This window comes from Ictidomys tridecemlineatus, chromosome X (assembly GCF_052094955.1).
Source record: "Ictidomys tridecemlineatus isolate mIctTri1 chromosome X, mIctTri1.hap1, whole genome shotgun sequence".
NCBI classification, from domain to species: domain Eukaryota; kingdom Metazoa; phylum Chordata; class Mammalia; order Rodentia; family Sciuridae; genus Ictidomys; species Ictidomys tridecemlineatus.
In genome coordinates this window covers 59,253,627-59,276,985 of record NC_135493.1, presented here as the reverse complement: position 1 = coordinate 59,276,985, position 23,359 = coordinate 59,253,627, and the positions used below count along the sequence as shown (strand labels likewise).

Genomic DNA, 23,359 nt, shown 5'->3' with positions numbered 1-23,359 from the left:
GGAACCACTTTAACTGTTGGCAGACCTTGGTATAGTTTATGAGGCGCTGGTATTGCAGGAATTTAGGATGCTGGAGTTAGTGACTCATGTAGGCTTCCATTGATAATATTGATATTTCAAAGGAAGGCCTGGGAGATCCAGTAAAGTGTAGTGGGTTAGAATCCCTGTGGACAGCCCCTGAGAGGGTGATATATGAAGCTTTGAGAGTGAATCCAGAGATGTAGTGGAGATTCCAGGAATTAAGAGAATGCCAGAAACAGATTATCTGCCAAGGAAAACTTCAGGCAGTTAGAAGAGCCAGCTCAAGAAAGAATCCATGTGGGTTGCAACTGGCAAAGCTCATAGGGGTTGGACTGGCTAAATTCTTTGGGGCTCACATCTCACCACTATGTGTCCTGGATGCTATCCTCCCATGAACTGAAAACTCTGAGTCCATGATCCAAAATAAATCTTTCCATCTCCAAGTTGATTTTCCCAGCTAGTTTTTTTTTCAGCAAAATAAAATTCCAGTTTATTATTGGACAACATTTTTTTCACACATACATCAAACAGGCCAAAAAAATAAATAAATAAACAGCAACTTCATAGACAAAAAAAAAGGAAAAAAAAAGAAACCTTTTTAATCTTTGGCCTTTTAAACCATCTCATGCAAACCAACTACTTATAGTACAGCTAAAGTATATGCACAAAAAAAGTTACTGGAATGCTCAGAATAAGATTGTTTTTGCTTTCTTTTACAAGGTTTTCTTTTCTCCTTTGAGATTATAATGAACATGTTCACACCACAAGTAAAGTCAGAAGTAGGACAGAGAATGCTGCAAAGACTGGTTTGGTAATCCGAGAGCATTAAAAATGGCTGACCCCTAACAATATGTACAAAAATATAAAATGTAAATAAAAATACAAACAAATTTTCCTTTTTTAAAGTACTTTTAAGAAAAAAAGCAGGGCCTTGGAAGTTGTGGTTCTTTTTTCCTCCCCTGTTGCAAATTCACGCTGTGGTTGAGTGGTAAAGAGCACATGTCATCTGCGGGTGGCACTGCCTGTGGTGGGCGATCCTGTGGGCCTCTCTTCTGAAAAGTGACCACATTTAGATTCTAAGATGGGAAATGAAGGGTGAATAGGTCACGGTGGCCTTTTATTTTTATTTAACTTTTCCTTTTTTGCTGTCTATTCATCCTCATTGGTCTTCTGCTTCTTGGTATCAACATCATCATCCTCGTCATCTTCAGCTGCCCGTTTGCCTGTAGCTGCCTCAGCCTCCTCATCTTCATCTCCATTCTCTTCCTCTTCCTCACCATCACCTTCCTCCTCCTCCTCCTCTTCCTCACCACCCTCTTCCTCTTCTTCATCTACCTCATTGTCAGCCTCCTGCTCCCCATTTTCCTCATTAGCATTCCCATTAGCAGGGGTCTCTCTTCCATTCTCTGCCTCCTCCACAACTTCCTTCTTCTCCTTTAAGTCCTTGGTGGTGATTTCAGAGCTAGTGTCCACGGCCCTATCTGACATGGTAGGGCATGCCAGTCCCAGCTGTTTTTTGTCACAGCAACAAAAAATTGACTAATACACTAGTGTACAAAAGTTAAGGGCTGGGATGTGTCTCAGAGGTGAGCACCCGCCTACCATGCATGAGGCACTGGGTTCGATCCTCAGCACCATATAAAAATAAAATAAAAAATTGTGTCCACCTATAACTAAAAAAATAAATATTTTTTAAAAAGTTAAAAAATGTAAACTCTTGACTCGGCAGTTTATTTTTTTGATTGTGTGATTTTCTGTCTTATATTTCTGTTTTAGTCAGCTTTTTCACTGCTGCAACTAAAAGACCCACCAAGCACAACTTTAGAGGAGGAAAGGTTAATTTGAGGGCTCATGGTTTCAAGTCTTAATCTATAGAAGGCCAGCTCCATTCCTTGTGGCTTGAGGTGAGGCTGATCACCATGGCAGAGTGTGTGGCAGAGGGAAACAGCTCACTGAGATCAGAAAGCAGAGAGAGAAAGTCTACACCCTGATATAAATATATATACCCAAAGCCATGCCCCAATTCTCACCTCCTCCATCCACACTCTACCACATCAGTTACCACTCAGTTAATCCCTATCAGGAGATTAAATCATTGATTGGGTTAAGACTCTTAAAACTCAATCATTTCTCCTCTGAACCTTCTTGCACTGTCTCACACAGGAGCTTTTGAGGAACACCTCACATCCAAATGATAACAATTTCCTTCACCCAAATGCTTACACATTCTCATATGCAGATTTATTTTCAGCTCACTCAGGGGCTAGACTTCCTCTCTCAGGATATAGAGACCCAACAAAAGGTATAAAATTCCAGAAAAAATAATGGTTGATGCACTTAAGTCCTGGCCCTCCCTATTTTCCCTTCCTCTTACAAAAGCCCTCTGGCCTGAGACTTCCAGAACTATAGAGCAGTTAATTCCAGCCATTTAACTACTTTCAGAACATTCTGTTACTTTACTCTAACTTAGGAGAGCCTCACATATTACATGACTTTAATAAAGCTGTTTATGGAGGGGTCACCCCCATTATATGGGTCTTAGTTACACTCTGTTTCTCCAGGTAGCATCTGAGTGACTCGAAACAAGCTCCTGAACCTGTTAAGTCTCAACAACTTTAGAAAGCTGGTGATTTTGAAATCAGAGCCCCTTTGTGAGAAATAGGTGGCAAAACAACGTAATGTAACAAGTACAGTGCCCATCCTACAATGGGTACTCAAAGTTCTCTGGGTGCAGAATGAAGGAATACAATGTAATGTAACCAACACAGAGACTGGAATGCAGAGTTCCCTGTATTTGTAGCAACACATAGCTGGGCCTCAAACCTTCTAGTTGGCTTCCTCTGCAGGGGTGGCTCAATTGGAAACAGCTCCCTGGGTGTGAGGCTGGTAGTAAACTCAGGAGGCAGTGAGAACAGGAAGTCAAGTCTCCTCTGGCCCCAGGGCTCTCCTCTCTACGCCCTTGGGGATGGAACTTCCTGTAAAGACTCCATCTTGTTAGTCTGGCTCTGACAAAGTGAGTTGGAGCTTGCTCTCAGCTTGCTCAGCAGCCTTCCTCAATCTTTCAGAGATTCAAATTGCCAGACGACACAGATTCCCTGCAGAAGGACCTCGTGAGGATTTTGGTGGCCAGACACATAATGGGTGAGTTGGTCAGCATGAGGCCTTGGTCTCAGGTCCCCAAGGGGTATTCTGGGCCCCTCCCCCATCCATAAGAAACCTTACTAAACTTTAAGATGCAAAGGGGATTGTGGCAAGGTCCCAGGTTGATATTTTTCATAAAGACAAGTGTCAATTGAGGTCTGAGATACTTTTTTTGTTTCCACATGGAAAACCTCTTTGGCTTGGCTGAAGTTAATTTTTTTTGTCCTATTTGAGGGGAAAGTCCAGGGTTTGAGGAATGGAGAATGTCACTTGAAAGACGGGATTCCAGCTAATGATGGAGGAAGGGGCAGGGAAGCTACCTGTACCCTTGAATTTTTACACCAACCATTCAGGGTAGATTGTATTTATTCCCATAGAAGTTTCCCAAGCCTTGTTTTATGTGCTAGCAGATGACCTATCTGGAATATTATATGTGTAGCTTTTATGCAAACTCTTCCATATCAATTAAGTAGATTTGTTACCCAGATTTTAAAAATAATTTAAGATGAGGTTTAACTATCAGATTGGCTTTGAGTTCCTGGGCTTAGGTGATCCTCCTGCCTCAGCCTCCTGCAGTTGCTGGGACTGCAGGCATGTACTAACATGCCCATCTTGTTACTTATATTATTTAAATCTTCACCAAATAGGTGAATTTTTGTCTGCAGGCTGTATCTGTTATTCAATGAAGTGTGTTAAAATTTTCCCCAAACTGTGAATGTATTCATTTCTCCATTTAACCAGTTTTTTATTTGTATATTTTGGCTCTGTGTTCATGCATAAAAATCAAAATTTTTTAATCTTACTGTTGAATTGATCCTTTATCCTTATGAATTATCCCTATTTTCTCTAATTATTTTTTTCATTAAAGTGTAGAGCTATGCAGATTTTCAGTTAGTGAATGGATAGAATGGTTTATTGTTTTTTTTCATTACTTAAAAAAAAACATTTTAGACTGTGGATGTAGCTCAATGGTAGAGCACTTCCTATTGTGTGAAGCCCTGGGTTTCATTCTCTGTATTACCAAAAGTTGATATAATAATTGTACATGTTTATGTGTACAGTATATTTATTTTTTAGCTTACCTATGCATATACTTTATTATTCAAGATTCGTTTTTCAGAAATCTATATTTCTGTTGAGTTTTATTCCTATTTTTTGCTGATTCTAAGACAATCAGTAATTCAAATTTCCTTTTTTAATAACTTTATTTATTTATTATTATGTGGTGCTGAGGATCCAACCCAGAGCCTCGCCTGTGTTAGGCGAGCGCTTTAGTGCTGAGCCATAACCCCAGTCCATTAATTGCAATTTCAAACATAAATTATTCTTATTTTTTCCTTGACAAAAACCAAACCTTACATACCACATATCTTTGTTTAGCAGAAACATAATCTACTTTTCTCATGTGCAGAGTTGTTTTTCCTTTTTCCTATTTTTATTTTTAAAATTTGATTTTTTTTTAGTTATACATGATAGTATATTTTCCCATGATATTTCATTGCATTTATACAACGTGTAATGATCACTTCAGGGTAATTGGTGTAGCCATTGCCTCAAATTTATCATTTCCTTAAGTAACATTCAAAATCCTCTCTTCTAGCTATTTTGAAATATACAATTGTCATCAGCCACAGTTACCCCACATTGCTATAAAACATTGGAAGTTATTCCTTCTATCCAACTGTACCCCTGACCCATTAACTGTCCTTTCTCCAACCCCAGACCTTTGCACCCTTCCTAGGCACTGGTAACCTGACATTGTATTCTCTATTTCTATGAGGTCAACTTATTTAGTTTCTACATATACGTGAGAATATTTTGCCATGTATTTATTTAAAAATTTTTATATCATTAAATTTTACATGTTTCTTTTAAGGAAAATTTGATGAAATATTATGTAATGTGACTCTCTCCATATATCAATTTAGGGTATTTCATTTACTCTGCTTTTATGAGATTATAAGATATAATTTGGATCAAATAGACAATAATAATCTATATACACATTTGCCTGTTCTGAGTTCTTGCCCTCTTTTTTCCTTTGATGTGTTTAAAATTTGTAGCTATTAAATTTTTATGATATTTGGCTGAATAAACATTCTTTGGCCATCCTTACAGTGTTTGCCCTTAGGATTACAATGTACATCTTTGCCCCATAGTGGTCTAATGTAAATTAGTTCTTTTGCAAATTCTCAAACAGTGCAGGGACCTTGGAACACTGTGATGTTATTAACCCTCCCTATTTATTATCATACATTTTAATTATGTATAGATTAAAACACTCAAAAGAAATTATCATTGTATTATATAATCAATATTAACTTAGATTTGCCTCCATATTCACAAATGTCACTCATTTTCCTTCCCTGAATCAATGATCCTCCATCTGGGATCATATTCTTTTCTATATAAAGAACCTTTAAATACTTCCTTTGATTTGAGTCTTCTGGCCAATTTTAACTCAGTTTTTGTTATAAGAACATTATTATGGGCTGGGGATGTGGCTCAAGCGATAGCGCGCTCGCCTGGCATGCGTGCGGCCCGGGTTCGATCCTCAGCACCACATACAAAAACAAAGATGTTGTGTCCGTTGAAAACTAAAAAATAAATAAATAATAATAAAAAAGAACATTATTATGAAATGTCTGATAAGCAATGTTATCCTTTAAAATACACTTTTTTCTATTAATGTTTTTATAGTGACTTTATTTGTTATTTCTTAGAAACTTCTTAAGGAAGATTTCTTCATATGCTGCTTCTCTATTGTTTCCTGATTTCTGGCACTCAAAGTAAACATGTGCTAGATACACTTACTACATCTCCTGCTTTCCTCTCTTTTACAATTCTCCATAATTATGTATAACTAATATTTACTCTGTATTCAATCTATTTTCCATTTTTCTAGTTCTTTCAAGAAGGGAACTTGGCTTTTATGCTTGAACCATAACAGCAAACTTTCAGGGTAGATTGTTTTTTAATATCTTCATTTAGTTTTATATTGTGCTGAGGACTGAACCCAGTGCCTCACAACTGCAAGGCGCATACTCTACCATTGAGCTGCAGCCTCGTCCCTCAGGGTAGATTTTTCTATCTCCTCAAGAAGAGGAAGGAGATAAGAGTTAGAGATAATAAACAAATTGTCCAAATTACCCAAACTGAAAAGGGCAAAGTACGGAATAATAACATCACAGATCACATTCTGGCTTATGATACATTCCTGTTTTCTTCACCCCACCCCTCACCTTGAGACTGGAATCACTTGATTTCACCTATGGTTGGCAAGTGATCTATCATGGAGCTTCATCTCCAGCCTTATATATTTCTTTTTAGATTATAAAATACAGTGATATTTCTTCATATGCTATTATATTTTCCCTGAACTTTTTCTGGCATTTACCACTGATGTGTTGTTTTCAATATAAGGTCACAATTCCCAAGCTAACACCCTTCAAAGAAGAGCAAGATGCTGGGGTATTTTTCGAAGGAGATTTCCAAATTGGTCTGAACCAGTCAGTGCTGCCATGAATATTTCATCCCACCAGCAGCAAGAAGGAGATTCAGCAATGAATGATGCCCACATGGATTCTGGAGTTAGATAGTAAGTGACCAGTCATCAGTATGGCTAGAATAGACCATCCAGTGAAATATATAACCCTGTAGTTAAATATGTAATTCTTTCATGTCTCCAACCTAGAAGAGTGAGAAATAATAGGTTCAGATTAAAGGTTCAGCAAATTTTCATAATCCTGGAACCAAGCAGCAAAATATGTATGGAAAACTGTCTAAGCAGTAGGGATTATTTCTTTTTCTTCACTTCTCCACAGCACTCCCTATGTCATCCCATCCCATCATTGGAGAAGCAATTTATCCAAACAAGACCAGACCCATGGTAATATGGAGAGGGCGCAAAAACCTCCAGAGCGAAGAACTGAGGGAAACAGGCAGAATGGAACCTTAGGGAGCTGGTTCAAGATCACAGTGAGTGTTGTGGCAAAATGGACCAAATACCCAGAAGAAGAATGGGGACAGTTGTATTGGACTTGTATCAGGACGCAAGGTTCATTTCTGGGTGCAGGGGAATGGGTAATTTATTTTTTTATCACTAAGAGTTAATATCCCGGGTCATGTAAGGGCAGATTAAGAGAGATAATATAAAGGGGACAAGATGACTGCAGGGAGAATAGAAATGGTTGCATATAAGCAAAGGAAAAAATCTAACACTAAGGAGATTGAACAATTCCACACCAGATTCTTGTTTGGCAAAAATTTAATATGTGTGTGTGTGTGTGTGTGTGTGTGTGTGTGTGTGTGTGTGTGTGTGTATGTGTTTGATTCAATTCTCTGGGGTCCTTGACAAGGAGGCAGGCTGCCAAAGCCAATGTCTCGGCTTGGCACCAGAATCACGAGGCACTCACAGTTTTGTAGGTTCAAACAGCAATTCTTTATTCCCGCTCTCACACCGCCTCCACACAGGTCCAGGGGCAAACACGTTCTCCTGTCTCCCGCACAAACCACCTACTCCACGAGGCTCTCTCCTAATCCCATTTTAATCTCACGAGAACTCAATGGGAACAAGCAGCAGGAACACCCTAATCCCAGCAATAATCTTCAACTTCCAACTTCCCTAAAACCCATTATCTTAAACTGGCAACGCCTTAAACTCAAGGAGCGGGTTACTTCCTCAAACCTGATCAGCTCTAAACCCGAATCCGCCTTGGTCCTTGAGCAAGGTCACCTTATTAAAGCATGCATGCAATGTTCCATCAAATGTCCTCTAAGCAGCATGGGGTACGCTTGGCAAGGAAATTTCGATGCGTCATTCCTACTTGGTAATGGCCCTCAGCAGCAGGCCAGATCTGCCTTGGGTAAGATTTCTTGGGAATTTACCAAGTTAGTTCATATTAGATATCTGACATTTTTTATTTGAAGAAAACTATCTGAATTTTAAAAAAAGATACTTAAGAAGTCCATGTCTGATATAAAAGCTAAAAATAATGGAATTTGTCCTATCTTTAGAAATTATTTTAAAGCCTGAAAACGGTCTGAAAGAAACATGCTTGTATTTAAACTTAATGTTTCCATCTTTTTTTTTTTTGCTCCTAGATTCCATTTGGCATAAAATATGAAGAGAAGTGGCTGCTGAATTTGATTCAGAGCCAGTGCAATCTCCCTTTTACTCCGGTTGAGGTAAGAGATAAAAGTAAGGGGTATAAGAGAAAACAGGACAGAGGAAGGCTGGAAGAGCAGCAATTCTGACTTCACATTCTATTTTTCTCACCACTGTCACTGTAGTTTCACTATGAGAAAATGCAGGCCCAGTTCTTTGTTGAGAATGCCAGCATTGCCTTCGCGTTGAAGAATATTGGTGATAAGATTCGGGATGAGGATAATGAAAAGGTATGTGTCAAGGGGATAACCAGAGCCAATCAAGGGGGCAAGAGGGCAGGCCAGGGGTGATACCTTGTTCTTGGGGTTCAAAGTTCTTGGTGCAGACCCAGCTCCTCATGTGTTATCTGCAGATATCAATCTTTGTCACTCCTTCTGAGGTACCCTGCTCTATTAAGGATCTGCAGTCAGAAAAGGTAGAGCAAGTGAAGGTAATGTAGACTCAAAACAAGTTGTGCACCAACAGCCATACCCCCTCTGTCTTCCCCGTATATTGCCCTACTACCTCTGCCTCAGAGCTACTGAACTCCATCTTTAACTTTGCAGTTAACCATGAACAAACAATGTGATGCCTCCCATCAAGCTCTTGACATTCAGAGACCCCCTGTAGAACCAAGTATGGTTGATAGCTGTAATTCTGGGGTAGAGGAGGGCAGATGGGTTTGCCTGGGAGGGATATTTAGTGATTGTCACTTGGGGAAGTGTTGGTGTTGGAATTGGGCCAGCTGGTCTCCTCTCAGCCTTCTGATTCCCACCTCTTGCTTCCTGAAGACTTGATGACCCATGCTATTGAAATGGCACCGAATCCTAGAAAGCACATGGTTACTTCCTTGAATATTCCTGAAAAGAACAAACCCAATGTGAGACCTTAGGCTTAATGATGTTATTGAGGGTGGTAGAGGTTAGCTAGCAGCCAGACTGGTCTCAGATATTCCCCACTAGAGCCCTAACTCTAACTCTTTCCTCATCATAGCTTACCTTGCCAACCTACCAGCTGGTTGGCATGATGGATACTATGCCAAAGGATCTCAGTATTGAAAACCCAAATGTCTCCAAAAGTAAGGTAAGATGTAAGACTCAGATCATTATTTGAAGGAAAAGTGGAAGGACTCATCAGGGTGGTGACAAGAGGCAGAGAAGTAGATTGTTTGGCAAAAAAGGGAGTTGGGGATGCAGGGCCCTTCACCTCTCTTTCCGTAGTTCATGTGTTCCTCCACATAATTACAGGTGAAGTCTGCAGGGAAGATGGACAGCGGGAAAGGGCTGGAACCAGAAGAGATGTGTGCAGACAGAAACTCTCTGTGCACCACCTTCCTGGATAAGTCCAACAACATGAAGTCAGTTGTAACCTTTGCTACCCACTGGGACTTCAGCTGCCCCTGATGTGTCCTTTTGCAGAAGGAGGCAGCCTTGGTTCTCTGGGAGGACCACAGGCTCCACCCTTTCCTATGTCTGTGTTCCCCAGCTGTGTCCACAGGTCTGCTTTGCCTCTTCTGACCTGCTCCCTTTTTCACCTGATCTGGTGTATGTTTTCCACCTCTCTGCACCTGGCCTCCTCCAGCATGCTCTCCTGGGATAGGAGTAGTTTCCTTTCCTATCCTGAGAAGGTCCCTTCTTCCTTTGCTCCACAAAGTTCTCCCCACCTGTCCCAGGCTGACATGGAGATTTCATGCCCTGTGCCAAGGGCCAAGGCTCTAGGTGGCTACCATCACAACATCTGTTCCTCTAGGCCATTGGTGGGAACTGTTTCCTCCTTGGGGAGAAACATGGGTTCCCTGAGTCAAGGAGCCAGAGGTGGGCCACTGACAGTGAGCAGAGGCCTTCCCAAGACAGGAGGGGAAGGCAGAGGGCAAAAGAGGGGCAGGAGGAGGAGGAGGTGGGAGCACAGGCCACTCTGGGGCACTGCTGCTCTCTCCCCCACTCCACATCCCACATCCAACCTGGTCCCTCAGAGCAGCCCTGGGTAGCCCAAGTCAAGATGCTTCCTTGGGCAAGACACTGACTCAGACAGGCACAGGTGCACAGGGACCACCATGAGGGAACCTGGTGCTCATAAGAGGGGGCCACAGACCCTCTGTCACATGCTGAGCTGGTGCCTGATTCTTCACTACTGGTGCTGGGAATGACACCTCCCCTGGGGGCGGCTCCTTTTTGCATACCTGGCCCCCTCTGGACCCACACAGGAGACAAAGGCTGGACCTGCATCCAGTGGGCCCCAGCCCAGCAGGTACATGTTTGCATTCCTGCCTGGGGCCCCAGGGCCAGCCAGGGGCAGGTGAAGGAATGGGCTGCAGTAGGGGAGCTGGTTTCTTCTCACTTCTGCCTTGATCTCCAGCACCGGGGTGGAGCATCTTCCCCTACCATTTGCTTTGCTTCTCATTGTCTCTACTTTTCTTTGTCTCCCCCAACTCTCCCTCCCCTATCTTCACTCCTTTTTGGTCGCCATATCCCTTCCTTCCCCTCCGTGCCTTATTCACCCCACTGCTCCAGCATTTTGTGGGGCAGGGAGATGACTTGGTCTTGGCCTGGCCAGGTCATGCCACGCCCCACAGAATGCTGGATATCCAGCAAGATAGCAGAGCCCTGGGCTCCCACCTCATTCCCTGCTCCCTGCAGAACCTTCCTTGGGGATCAGGAAGAAGGTAAGGGAGGCATGGAGGGGAAGGAAGCCCTGGAGCCTCAATGTAGCTTTGTGGTGGCCCTTGTGAAATGGGTCATGGCAGTGGAGGTGGGAGCTCCCAGGGAGAAGGAAAGGGAGGAGAGCTAGAGGAGAGACAACTCTCTCTGTGTCAATCAACAGGAAAGGCAGATATACAGTTTCAATTGTTTTTGTCTATTTTGTTTTGATTTTAAATATGTTTAGTCATTTATTTCAACTGACACATAAACATTTAATTTGCACATATTAATGTGTGGTGCCATGTAATACTTCTATATACACATACATTGTATGACTTTTAAATCAATTTATCTTGATTTTTGATAGCTCCATCCTGGAATTGTTTCCCAAGTTATTATGTCTGGTAAGTTTGCTCCTTTCTCATTACTCCTCTAATGGGAACTTATGCTGTTTCCAACCTGCCCTGAAACCCTTTAGGTCTTGCCCAACTCGTATTTTTGGATCTGACACTTAAACCTCAAAGGTATATGGAGAGGCAGTACAGACCCATATGAGAACTTTACAAAGGCTCTGACCTTTCTTCACACAGGGACCCATTGCCATGACCCTAGCTGTGGTTCTGTCCATATCATTTCCATGGCCTTTTCACATGGGATTTGTGACCTAACCCTCTCCTGGACTCATCCCTTTCTTTAATCATCCAGCATCACTTCCTTTTCCTGTACTGATGCCTCCTCTTGCCTTCCCCAGGATGGGCAGGAGTCACCTAGACCAACTCTATGTGGCATTGAAGCTCACAAGAAGTTACCAACTTGCAAGGTGAAGAGAGAGGCTCATGCAGGGTTTTAGGTGGTACACAAAGAGCACATAATAGCTATGATCCCAAATGTTCATTTTATTCCAGGGAAGTTTCTTTGGATCTGACATACTGAAGAATCTGGTCCTACAGTTCCTACAGCAGTAAGTCCCTCTGAGGTTCTCTGGACTTGGGGGATGAGGGAAGTAAGGCCATATTATCATAGGGCTGCTTGATGAAACTTTTAAGTCTCATTTGGGGTCCAAACCATAGAGATAGACTATTCATTTGCTCCCCTGCAGGTATTACTTGATCTATGACTATGGAGACCGAAAGAGTCTCCTGGGCACTTATCATATTGAGGCCTGCTTTTCTCTGACCATTCCGTTCAACCCCAAGGATCCAGCCCTGTGAGTATCACAGCTCAGACTCTGGTCTATGGTAGCGTGAATCTCCAGCAGACATATGTCCAGCTCTTGGAAATATGTGCACCAGCTAGACCTACACCTCTTGTTCCTCTTTTTATCCTAGGAACAGCTTTTGTGAGTATTTCAAGTATAACAGGGATATAAAGAAACTCAAGGATTCCTGTAAGTGTGTGATGGGGAAGACTGGGCAGCAGCATAAGGGGGTATGAAGGGGTCAGTCACGGGGGTCAAGGGCAAGGGTGTGGCAGCCCCCCTCATCTTTGCTTCTCCTTTCCTCTGCAGACCAGTGGAAGCAACTGAAGCACACAAAACGTGACATCTTGGATACCCTCTGCGTGCTGCCCAAGACTCGGCATGACCTCAGCTCCTTTGTGGTAGACATGTGGTTCCAGACGGTGAGCACCTGCTTCCTCCCTGGGGTGGGACCAGAAAGCTGGAGGTGGGTAGGAGGTTAAGCAGATCCTGAGTTCCTGCATTGCCCCCTTTCAGGAAACAATGCTCTGCTTCTCTGTGAATGGTTTGTTCAAGGAAGGTGAGTGTCTATACAACCCCCTCAGATCGCCTGCTGCTCCCTCCCCTGGGTGGGCACCCTCTCAGAACTCCCCCAGCTTCCCTGATTCTGGGCCTTTCCTTCCTGTTCTTCCCTGGGGGCTCTTCCCTCGGTGCTCCCACTCTGCCCACAAAGCATCCTGGTCTGAACGTGGTCCGTGCCTGTCTGCCCCACAGCTCCGCTGTGTGTTAGGGACATAGGCTGTGGGGTTCCATGGCTCTCCTCCCAGGTCCTTACTCTGTGGCCTTGGACCAACTACTTGACCTCTCTTTTTCACCGTTTTTAAAATGGGGCTAGTAGAACCCATCTCTTAGGCAGGTGTGAGATGAAGATCAAGTGAACTTTTGAAGTGGTTTTCACAACATATATTAGGGGACCCATTACAGGGAGTAGACTGTTTCTACTATTGCCCTCCCATTTCTGCCACAACTTTGTGACTCCAAGTGAACAATTTCTGATTCTGGTCCCTTCAGCATAATACCTTCCCTGGGAAACACTGTGTAAGCTTGTAAATCACGTACAACTGTAAGGGGGTATTGTTGTTTGTTGTCCTTGAAGTGGAAGGAAAGTCCCAGGGCTCTGTTCGTGCCTTCATCAGAACCTTCATCGCTATTCCTGGAAGCAATTCCAGGTAAGTGCTATATTGTAATTGCTTCCAGGAAAGTGCTATATTGTAAGTGGGAACACTCTACTGAGCCTTAGCCTGTAGGTGTGGGAATGTGGTGGTGCAGTCATTGAAAACCCAAAGTATAGTCAAGTGCTTCAGTTCTTTCCTGATGCAGTACTCACTTGCTGTGACTTTGGCCAAGTCAAATGACCTCTATGTAACTCAGTGTCTTTCTCTGAAAATGGTGATTACATTTTTCACTCCCTTCTAATATTGTAAGGGGCAAATGTGAGTGTAAAATTATTCCTGGTTCATAGGTAAATCTATAAATCATGTAAGCTTGTTGACAATCTTCAAAGTTGGCCTCTGGGAGAATGTTAAATGATACCAGCCAAAAAATGTTGGGCACAGTTAGGGGATAATTAAGGCATCTGGTTGCTGAGCAGAGGTAGCAGGATTGTTGTTGGGGAAGATTTTTGTTAGGGAGTGGGGCTGTACATCTTTCCAGTCAACTGAGGGTCTGCTTCTCTTTCAGCCTGTGCATCATCAATGATAAGCTGTTTGTGCGGGACCCTAGCCCCCAGGGGAACCAGAGCCCCTTCTGCATCCCTATGGCCACATGTTCCTCCACCTCTGTGCCTGCCCTCTCCGAGGAGCAGCAGGAAATGGTACAGGCTTTCTCTGTCCGGTCTGGGATGAACCTCAGGTGGTCTCAGAAGTAAGTGCTGGGTTTACATAATGATTATATATTTGCTGGGTGGATCAGGGGAGTGAATTATGGAAACTTGCAGATAGTGGGTTTTTGTTCTTTATTTCACTCAATATCATACTGAATGTTTACCTTCCAGTACACAGTAAGCTACCCAGTTATTTTGAACAAGTTTATGATACTTCTAAATTCTATAGACCCTGTTCCTTTATTACAAGACATTTCGCTTTTCAGGATTTCCAATTCCCCAGTGACATACTCTGACACAGAGTTTGTTTGTTTGTTTTTTTTTTGCTATACATGTTGCACTACACATGGAGGTATGTTTTTGACATGTAGATTATAAATGTCATTGTGTTATTGGAGTATCTCCTCTTGGGTCCTAATGGATGTCTCCTATCCTTTCTCTACCCCAGATTCCTTGAAGAGAACCACTGGGACTACATCAGAGCTACACAAGTTCTTACTATGCCCAAGGTGAGGTTTGAGGATTCAGGCCAAGTGAGCAAAAGCCAGGTGGCCTGAGGATGAGGCCATTGATTTCTGGCTCTGCTGATCACCAAACTCCTTTCTTCACTTCCTGTAGGTAAAGGGCATGGTCCCAGAGGAGACCCTCAAAAAGACTGATCCTGAAACTTAAGTACAAAACCCTGAGAAGAAATTCCTGGGTGTTGTCATCTTTATCTTCTTCATCTTTGTTGCATTTTTTGTTCTAGTATGTGTATTTCTCTATGACTGACCTGGTTGTGACTGAAAGCCAAATTCTAACTTGTAGGGCTAACTCTCATGCATCCAGAGTCAAGTATTCCATGCATTTGCTCCACCTCCCAGGATGCCTGTTTATTTTCTTAATAAGAATGATGTTGTCCATTAAGTTAAACCTGCAAAAATCCATTTGAGACAGGCTTTACTCTCTAAGTTCTGCAGAGAAAGAAACGGATACTCAGAAGGAGCAATTCCTGGGAAGGAGTGGAGTAGAGACTCAAATTTTGGACCCACATTTAGACCAGAGCTGTGCCCCAAAGAGCTGTGTGGCTTTCTAGGCTGGAAGTGCTCTCTAACACTGTTAAACTTGGCCATTGGTGTTCTAGGTCCCTAGTGCATTAGTTAGATAGTTTTATGCAGAGAAGTATTAGTTTCTTAGCCATACAAATTTAAGAACAACCCCTTTCAGGGGAAATAGCATTAAAGAGCACATGGAATTCTATGAAAAAAATGCCAACATATAAGAACTGTCATACTGTTAATATTCTTGATAAGTAAAGAAAAGGCAGAGAGAAAGGTAACTGACATTAACCTTGAATTGCCATTAGAAGCAATGATTATAATCACAAAATCTATGAAACTCTGTTCAACCATAAAACTATGAAAACATTAACTGTGAATGTTAAGATACTAATTTAGAAAAGGAAATTAAATTGCTATTTTCAGAAAAATATATTGCATTTGTATGTATGTACATGTGCAAGCATGTATCATATATTTTTATTAGTTTTTTTTAAAGCTGCTCTAATAAAGTACCATAAACTAGATGGTTTAAAGCTACAGGAATTTATTTTCTCACAGTTCTGAAGGTCATAAATCCAAACTCAAGGTGAAGCAAGGCCATGCTTCTTTCACAGGCTCTAGGGGGAATCCTTTCTTGGCTTTTCAGCTTCTGGTTGCTAATGGTGATTTTACAGGTGTGGTAGCATGATTCATATTTCTGCCTCTATCTTCACATGACATTCTCTGTGTCTTCCATTCTTCTGTTCCTTTAAAAATCACCTATTATCAGATATAGGATCTACATTAATATAAGATGATTTAATCTATTAATATCTAAATAAGGTCACATTCTGAGGCTACATATGTGCATATCTTTTGGAGATCACTTTTCAATACCCTCCATTGTGTCCTCTGGCCTGTGAAAATTCTCATCTGTCTCATGTGAAAAATGTATTCACTAAATCCTGCCTTATTTGAAAGTTAATACATTTTGGTATCAACTATTAAGTAAAATATACCATCTAAATATCAACTAGGGTTGGATGTGTAGTTCAGTGGTAGAGCACTTTCATGTGCAAAGTTCAGGTTTGATTCCCAGCACCACAAAAAAGTAATGGCTTCCGAAGTCCCAAATTGCATCATCTAAAGTATCTAGATCAGGTTTGGGTGAGACTCTATCATATATGAAGGGGAACAATTCTCCATCTGTGCAAGTGAAATTTAAACCAGAAAATTCTGGTTATGAGATTATCAAGGAAGGATCTGTCCACTGATGGAATAGGCATAGGATAAACACTCCCATTCTAAGAGGGAGAATCTGAGAGAATTAAAGAGTTCACTAGTCCCAAGAAAGTTTTAAATCAATCCAGGAAAATTCTATTAGGTTTCAAGGCCCAAGAATTATCCTCTGTGGCTTGATGCTTTGATCTCTAGGATTGTGGAGATGACCCTCTCTGACCTCTGCCTTTATAGCTGTAGCTCTGGTCTGAGAGTAATCCTTCCTTTTTCTTTATGTCTAATAGCCTTCCTTTAATTTGTCCTCCTTTCATTCCTTTCAGGTAAGGTTAGTAGTGTTTTTGTTTTGTTTTTTGGAGGGTGGGTAACGGGGAATTGAACTCAGGTATTTGACCACTGAGCCACTTCATCTTCCCTATTTTATATTTTATTTAGAGACAGGGTCTCACTGTTCAGCACCTCACTTTTGCTGAGGCTAGCTTTGAATTTGCAATCCTCCTGCCTCAGCCTCCCAAACTGCTGGGATTACAGGAATGTGCCATGTACCTGTCTAGTAGTGGTTTTGGTGAGAAAATTATTCTCAAAAACCTTGTAAGTCTCTAGTATATATCAAGTGGATACATGCCATCAGATAAGAGTGTTCTCCACAGATCCTTTCCAGATAATCTCCTCTTTATTTCTGGATTCTGCTGAGAATGTACCATTTTGCATTTCTTTCTTAAAAATCTTTTTAGTTATAGATTGACACAATACCTTCATTTGATTTATATTTTTTAAACATGGTGCTGAGGACTGAACCCAGAGCCTCACACATGCTAGGCAAGCACTCTGCCACTGAGCCACAACCCTAGCCCAATGATTTTGCATTGCTAATACATCCTTGCCAATATTTAATGCTGTTGGTTTTTAGATCTTGGACATTTTAATAGGTGTGTAGTGGTATCTTGTTTTCAATTTGCATTTTCCTGATGATATATTATGTGGAGCATCTTTTCATGTTTACTTGTCATCTGTACATTTTCTTCACTTAGGTGTTTAGGTCTTTGGCTCATTTTTATGGGGTTATTTTCTTACTGCTGAGTTGAGTTCTTTGAATATTTTGGATAATAGCCCTTTATAAGATATGCTTTACAAGTTGTCTACTAAGGAGTGATATTAACTTCAGACTTCCAAAATAAGGAAATATATAAGGACATAAAACATGGTAATGGTGGCTTTGGGCTGGAAAGAATGGGGGGCAGTAAAAAAAATGATAGCAAAAATACACAGGGTTTCTCATTGAGGTGAAGAAGTTATTCTAAAATTGACTATGGTGATGAGAAAATATATTTATGAATATACTAAAACCAACTGTCTTGTACATTTTAAATGGATGAATCTTGCAGTATATGTTATTTTTCCACAAAGCTTTTGAAAAAAAAGATAGAGACTCTTTTAGCTTTCCATCATTATAATAAATACTTCAATAATGAATTTATGAAAAGAATTATGTTGGTTTTTAGTTTTGGAGATTTCATTAAATGATCATGTAGAACTGTTGTTCTGAGGGAGAACATCACGGTGGGAGTGCATGGCAGAGCAAACATGCTCAGATCATGACCAGAAAGCAAAACAGTGAAAAAGGAAGAGATCAGGGTCCCATAATTCCCTTTGAGGGCATGTTCCCAATGACCTAACCCACCATTAAGCCCCATATATTGAAGTTTCCACCACCTTGCAATACTACCACACTGGGGACCAAGCCTTTAACACATGAGTCTTTGCGACATTCCAGATACAAACTATAGCAGAGATTTAACTGGACTTCCTTTTAATTGAATATGAGGGACAACATAGAGGGATACTAGAATGATGGCCAAGTTTTTGGGTTGGCCAATGGGGGCCCTGTAAGATGAAAAACAAATGGGGAAAATGAATATAAACTGGGAAAAAGTGGAGGGGGGATATCACCTGTAGATCAGGAACACTGAAAGTTTCTGAGAGGTGAGAAATCACAGTATCTCTTTGAGAATCTGCCAAGAAGTATGTTAGTTTCATTTTTCTGACATAATACCTGAGATAAGCAACTTAAAAGAAGGAAGGATTTATTTTGGTTCATGGTTTCAGAGGTTTAGTCTATGGTCACTTGGTTTAGTTGATCCTGAGCCTGTGGTAAGACAGAAAGATGTAGAGTATGTGTTGGAGTAAAGCTGCTCACCTTGAGGTGACCAGGAAGCAGAGAGAGGTGGGAGGAGGGAAGGGAAAAGGGCCTTGGACAAGATATACCCTCTGAGGGCACACCCCAGTGGCTTCCTTCTACTAGGTCTCACTTCCTAAACCTTCTACCACCTGCAAGTAGCACCAACTGAGGACTAATCCTTTAATACATGAGCATTTGGGGACATTCCAGATCCAAAATATAACAATCCCTCTCTCCCAAAAATGTAAATATACAATTGCTCCCTACACACATAATTCTGAATAACATTTAAGGAGTTCCATAGACTTCCAGGTCTAAAGAAGGCCAAATTTACTCAGGCTGACCAGCAGGCAGTATTCCTTGGGTCCTTGCATAAACATATAGGGGTATGCTGGTGGGTATAAGCACTGGTGGATAATAACTCTGCAGCAAGACTAGGCTCTTCCTCAGTGACCCAGAGGTAAGGAAGTTAGGGTGAGGGTCCCAGGAATCTCCACCTCCACATCCAGCAGGAAGTTTCCAGAAAGTCTTCCAACTGGGGTAGGTGAAAAGGGGGAGAATATCAGGGACAATGATGCACACGTGTAATCCCAGATACTTGGGAGGCTGAGGCAGGAGGGTCATAAGTTTGAAGCCAATGCAGCAACTTAGCAAGAACCTGTCTCAAAAAAAATGGAGGGATGAGAGTGTAGTTCAGTGGTAGAGTACTCCTGGGTTCAATCACCAGTATTGCAAAAACAAAACAAAAGAGAGATAGGCAGACTTAGGAGCTCCACTCTCCCCAAACACTTCTGTACTCTTCTTGTTTCTTGGAAACTCACTACAGAAGTGTACATGGGAATTATTCTGTTTTTTTTTTTTTTTATGAGAACAAACCTCCCATCTATGCTAGTAGGTCACTAGGTGGGAATTTGGGGAAGAAATGAAGAAAACAAAGGTATTTACTAAGGTCTTATGTCCATTGATATTTTTAGAGTAAGCAACAAATTCAGTAGCTTTAACATAGGAAATGATGAAAAAAGTCAGGGATCACCATGGTTGGACAGAAGTGAGGACAAAGAAATAAGCCCTTGGACACAATAAATTATTACCCTTTGTAGCATGGCATGTTGCTTCTCTATCCTTGTACTCTTTTCAACAAAACTCATTTTATGAGACTGTGATAAAACCACTGAAACAGAATGCTGGCACAAGACAAAGTACCTGGTGAAAACTTAGCACATAATACCTCTAACATGTGGGTTAAGATAATATGTTTGCTGAGGTTACCTTTCAGGGACTTGAAGGCCACTTTTGCTGAAAAACACTAACTCTTCACTTTGGCCTAGTGATGTCTGATGTGGCACTATAATGGGATGAAAGGCCTGATATCTCTGCCTTCATATTATGTCTGAACCCTTTGATGCTGTAAATTTTAGTTCAGATTCTATTCAACTCTTTTTTTTTTTTTTGGTACCAGGGATTGAACTCAGGGGCATTCAACCACTGAGCCATATCCTCAGCCCTTTTTTGTATTTTATTTAGAGACAGGGTCTCACTGAGTTGCTTAGCGCCTTTCTGTTGCTGGGGCTGGCTTTGAACTCGTGATCCTCCTGCCTTAGCCTCGTGATCTGCTGGGATTATAGGCATGTGCCGTCATGCCTGGATGTAGACATGTTAATTGACTGATAGAGCTGGTATGTGTTTTCTTTATCCTTGTGCTTTTTCAGCAGCTATAGCAGCCCAAGCACCCAAAGTCCTTCAGCCTTATCATAAGTCCCAAATTGAGCTACAAGGTCAGAATGTTTGCATAGGATGATGGCATCACCTACACATGTAACTCAACAGTTCCCAGGACAAGTTGACTGTGACTACATGGTGGTACAAGTCTCATGCAAGAAGAAACTTCTTTCAGAATCACGACCCTGGCCAATGAAAAATTACCAAACTTTAGCCCATCCAAGAAAATCAATAAAAACTTGAACCTCCCTTGATTCAGGAAGGAGCCTGATTTCTTGACCAATGTTTTCTCTTTTCAGTTGAAGCCCCAATTAAAGCCCTATCTATATATTCACGCTAACGTAATTTCATTTCTGTATTCACCGAATCAAATGCTCCAATCTCCTATATCAATCAGAGGCTCTGAAATGTAAGGGTAGGAGAAATAGCAGTTTCCTAACCTTTTGTGAACCAGGGATGATTTGACTGTCTCTGCATCCTTCAACCTACCTGACCTCACAACTCTTCTTTGCTTAGATCATCATAATCACCCATAATAATAGCCATTAATTTTCAGCAGTTGATGTCAGTTATCAGCAAATATTTTTCTGCATTTAATGAATGTTCATTAAAATAGAATAAAACAGAAACATTTATTAACGATTGAAATTTGTCCCAGAAGGAAAATAAAATAGATTATTTACATAAAGTGCCCATAATCTGACTACTGAACTTCTCCCTGAAATTGTACTTAACAGAAGATTTTAGAAACACAGATTGTTAGGAATATTCCCTCTTTTTTATTTTCCAGAATAATTTCAAACACTCTAGAGTGTTCTAAAAATAATAGTGAGTGGAACCCAGAAGAAAACATCTTCTGGTGTGGTACAAATGAACATAAACAATGAATTTTTATTTTCACTTCCCCTAGCAAACAATCTCTTTCAAAAATAAAATTATCTCATTTCCAATTTTTGAGGCATTCTAATTTTTCTAAAAGAAGGAAACAAAAATTATAAGGAAGCATATATACAGCTAGGAGATTAAAGCAGAACAGGCCAAGGCCAAGCTAAGGGGTGGGGGATGCAGGGGGAAGGGAACAGATCCTCCCTGGTAACTAGAGAAGGGCCAACTCCAACCACAAGATGGTGATGCCACTTGTGGGGCCTCAGATTGGAGAGGACCTAGATGAGTGACACAGCAGTGTGTGTGTGGGGGCACTGCTCACAGATAGGAGGGGGGTGTCTTGTTGACTGCCCACCAGTTGGTGTTGGGGGGACTGGGAGGAGGGTGAGCTCTGGTGACGCGCGGCCCTCACGTGACCCGGAGCTGCAGAGCGACGCAGCCCAGGGTGCAGTCGTCACTCGCGTCTGGCTACCAGCTCCCCGCTGCCCTGCGCACGGCGGGCTGGCAACGGGCCCGGGGAAAGCGGAGCAGGTAAGGGCCCTGGGTCCCGCGCGTAGCGGCCAAACCAACAGCAGCTTGTAGGCCCAGCGCGGGTGCAGGACAGCGCGGCGGAGCCCCCCGCTTTCTCTACACCCCAGCATTCTAGAGCACATAAATAGTGGCGCCCTGGCGTCAGGGGGCAGGGCGGCTGAGGCTCGGGGGAGGGGCAGCAGAGCAAGCAAGAGCAGAGGGAAAGCACTCTGGAGTCCTGCGAGGAAAAATGGTGAACGCCACGGGGGGCGGGATGGCGAGGGTACCCGGGGCCCAGCTGGAAAGCCCAGGGCCGGGGCGAGCACTCGGCTACATCAGCCCCCTGTGCCCCCACCTCGGTCTGCAGGTCTGCGGACCAATAAGAGTCGCGGCGGCGCAGCCGGCGGCGAGAATCCGGAGGAGCAGGAGGAGACGGCAAGGATAGGCCCAGGTGGGTGCGAGGGGCAGTGCTGGGAGGCGGGGGGGGGGGGGAGGAAGGTGTGCAAAGTCAAATTTTAGACCCCAACCCCCAATTTTCCCATCCCTGCTCCTCCATTTTACTGCCTGCATAAATCTGGGGATGGATCGATAGGGAAAATGGTGGTTTGGGGGGGACAGGGGGGGTCAATAGGGAGAGGGGAGGGCTTACATTGGAGGCCCCCTAGAGGACAGACAAAGCCTTTCAGATGGGAAAAAACGAAATTAAAAAATACGTCGATATCCAGGACACTGAATAGTGAAAGATGAGCAGTTGGGGACTCTGTCCTCGGTGCTGAAATGTCCATCATAAATTCATGAATTTTCTTGCCTTTTATCTTCTAGGAGTAATGGAATCCAAAGAGGAACAAGTGGGAAAAAATACCAACATGGAAAATGCCCCAAAGAAAAAGGAACAAAAGGAGCAAGATGATAATAAAGGGGAGCCCTTGGCCCTCCCTTTGGAAGCTGGTGAATACTTTGTGCCTAGAGGAAATCGTAGGCGGTTCCGTGTTAGGCAGCCCGTCCTGCACTATAGATGGGACCTGATGCACAGGCTTGGAGAGCCACAGGCAAGGATGAGAGAAGAGAATATGGAAAGGTTTGGGGAGGAGGTGAGACAGCTCATGGAAAAGCTGAGGGAAAGACAGTTGAGTCATAGCCTGCGTGCAGTTAGCACTGACCCCCCCCACCATGACCATCATGATGAGTTTTGCCTTATGCCCTGAATCCTGATGTTTTCCCTGAAGTCAATAGGGAGACCCTTGCTTCCTAAACTAACATGTTGTGTTGTACCGCTGTAAGCCTTCTGATGTCATTAATTCTCTTGGGTCTCCAGTTACCAGCTTCTAATTAAATGTTTGTGTTTTTGACGCAGTCTGTAAGATTTTTGTCAGAATTTACCTATTGCATGGAAAGATGCTCATTATATATTGTGAAGTTAATAAAGCAGTTTAAAAGCAAACAGTGTTTTTTTATTTTAAAGCTTATATGTAATCTAATTACATAAAATTTATAAAAATTAAATATACAAAAGGATTAATACAGGAACTTATTGCTGTGAGATGGGTTGATGTGGCTTTTTTATATTTTGTGTCCTTTGAAAAGAAATGAAAACAATTTTATTGACCTTATGAGAATACTAGGGTTACTTCATAAATGCACATTGACTGAATTTGGATCTCTCTGCCAGATGAATAAATTTAGGAATTTTTTTTTTTATGAATTGGGATGCAACTGGCTTCACACAACTTAGACAAGATCATGAATGTGTGACCTCTATTTTTCTGTTTTCACCCATTCTCTATGATTATGCAAGTCTCCTATCA

At 42.1% G+C, this 23,359-nt stretch overlaps 3 protein-coding genes across 4 annotated transcripts; 2 read left to right on the top strand and 1 right to left on the bottom strand.

Moving 5' to 3' along the window:
- Window positions 1–1,135: 1,135 nt before the first annotated feature.
- Window positions 1,136–1,516, bottom strand: LOC101974845 (prothymosin alpha). Its single transcript, XM_005328857.5, has one exon. The coding sequence runs from the start codon at window positions 1,507–1,509 to the stop codon at window positions 1,171–1,173; it is 339 nt and encodes a 112-aa protein (XP_005328914.2). The 5' UTR covers window positions 1,510–1,516; the 3' UTR covers window positions 1,136–1,170.
- Window positions 1,517–2,923: 1,407 nt separating this feature from the next.
- Window positions 2,924–15,570, top strand: Nxf3 (nuclear RNA export factor 3). Of its 2 annotated transcripts, XM_040283045.2 has the most exons (21): window positions 2,924–3,162; window positions 6,586–6,760; window positions 6,987–7,140; window positions 8,266–8,349; window positions 8,455–8,559; window positions 8,682–8,759; window positions 8,875–8,944; window positions 9,100–9,188; window positions 9,302–9,391; window positions 9,556–9,665; window positions 11,315–11,351; window positions 11,699–11,767; window positions 11,853–11,908; window positions 12,047–12,154; window positions 12,276–12,334; window positions 12,455–12,567; window positions 12,662–12,704; window positions 13,281–13,353; window positions 13,865–14,047; window positions 14,455–14,515; window positions 14,625–15,570. In XM_040283045.2, exons 1-21 carry the CDS (start codon window positions 3,159–3,161, stop codon window positions 14,676–14,678), a joined length of 1,815 nt encoding a protein of 604 aa, XP_040138979.2. In that variant the 5' UTR covers window positions 2,924–3,158; the 3' UTR covers window positions 14,679–15,570. The 2 variants fall into 2 exon arrangements, 1 of the variants encoding a protein (XP_040138979.2); XR_013431772.1 differs by lacking the exon at window positions 13,281–13,353 and having other exon boundaries at window positions 14,625–14,679.
- Window positions 15,571–21,417: 5,847 nt separating this feature from the next.
- On the top strand, window positions 21,418–22,995 carry LOC101975127 (protein BEX1). Its single transcript, XM_078034548.1, has 3 exons — window positions 21,418–21,575; window positions 21,922–22,005; window positions 22,377–22,995. Exon 3 carries the CDS (start codon window positions 22,382–22,384, stop codon window positions 22,757–22,759), a length of 378 nt encoding a protein of 125 aa, XP_077890674.1. The 5' UTR covers window positions 21,418–21,575; window positions 21,922–22,005; window positions 22,377–22,381; the 3' UTR covers window positions 22,760–22,995.
- The last annotated feature ends 364 nt before the right edge of the window (window positions 22,996–23,359 follow it).

Bases quoted from the DNA above. Each gene is read 5' to 3' on its own strand.
- LOC101975127 (XM_078034548.1), top strand. From the start codon at position 22,382: ATGGAATCCAAAGAGGAACAAGTGGGAAAAAATACCAACATGGAAAAT.
- LOC101974845 (XM_005328857.5), bottom strand. From the start codon at position 1,509: ATGTCAGATAGGGCCGTGGACACTAGCTCTGAAATCACCACCAAGGAC.
- Nxf3 (XM_040283045.2), top strand. The intron at 8,760-8,874 runs GTAATGTAGACT...TTAACTTTGCAG, and splicing joins AAAAGGTAGAGCAAGTGAAG to TTAACCATGAACAAACAATG. The intron at 12,705-13,280 runs GTGAGTGTCTAT...TTGTCCTTGAAG, and splicing joins GAATGGTTTGTTCAAGGAAG to TGGAAGGAAAGTCCCAGGGC.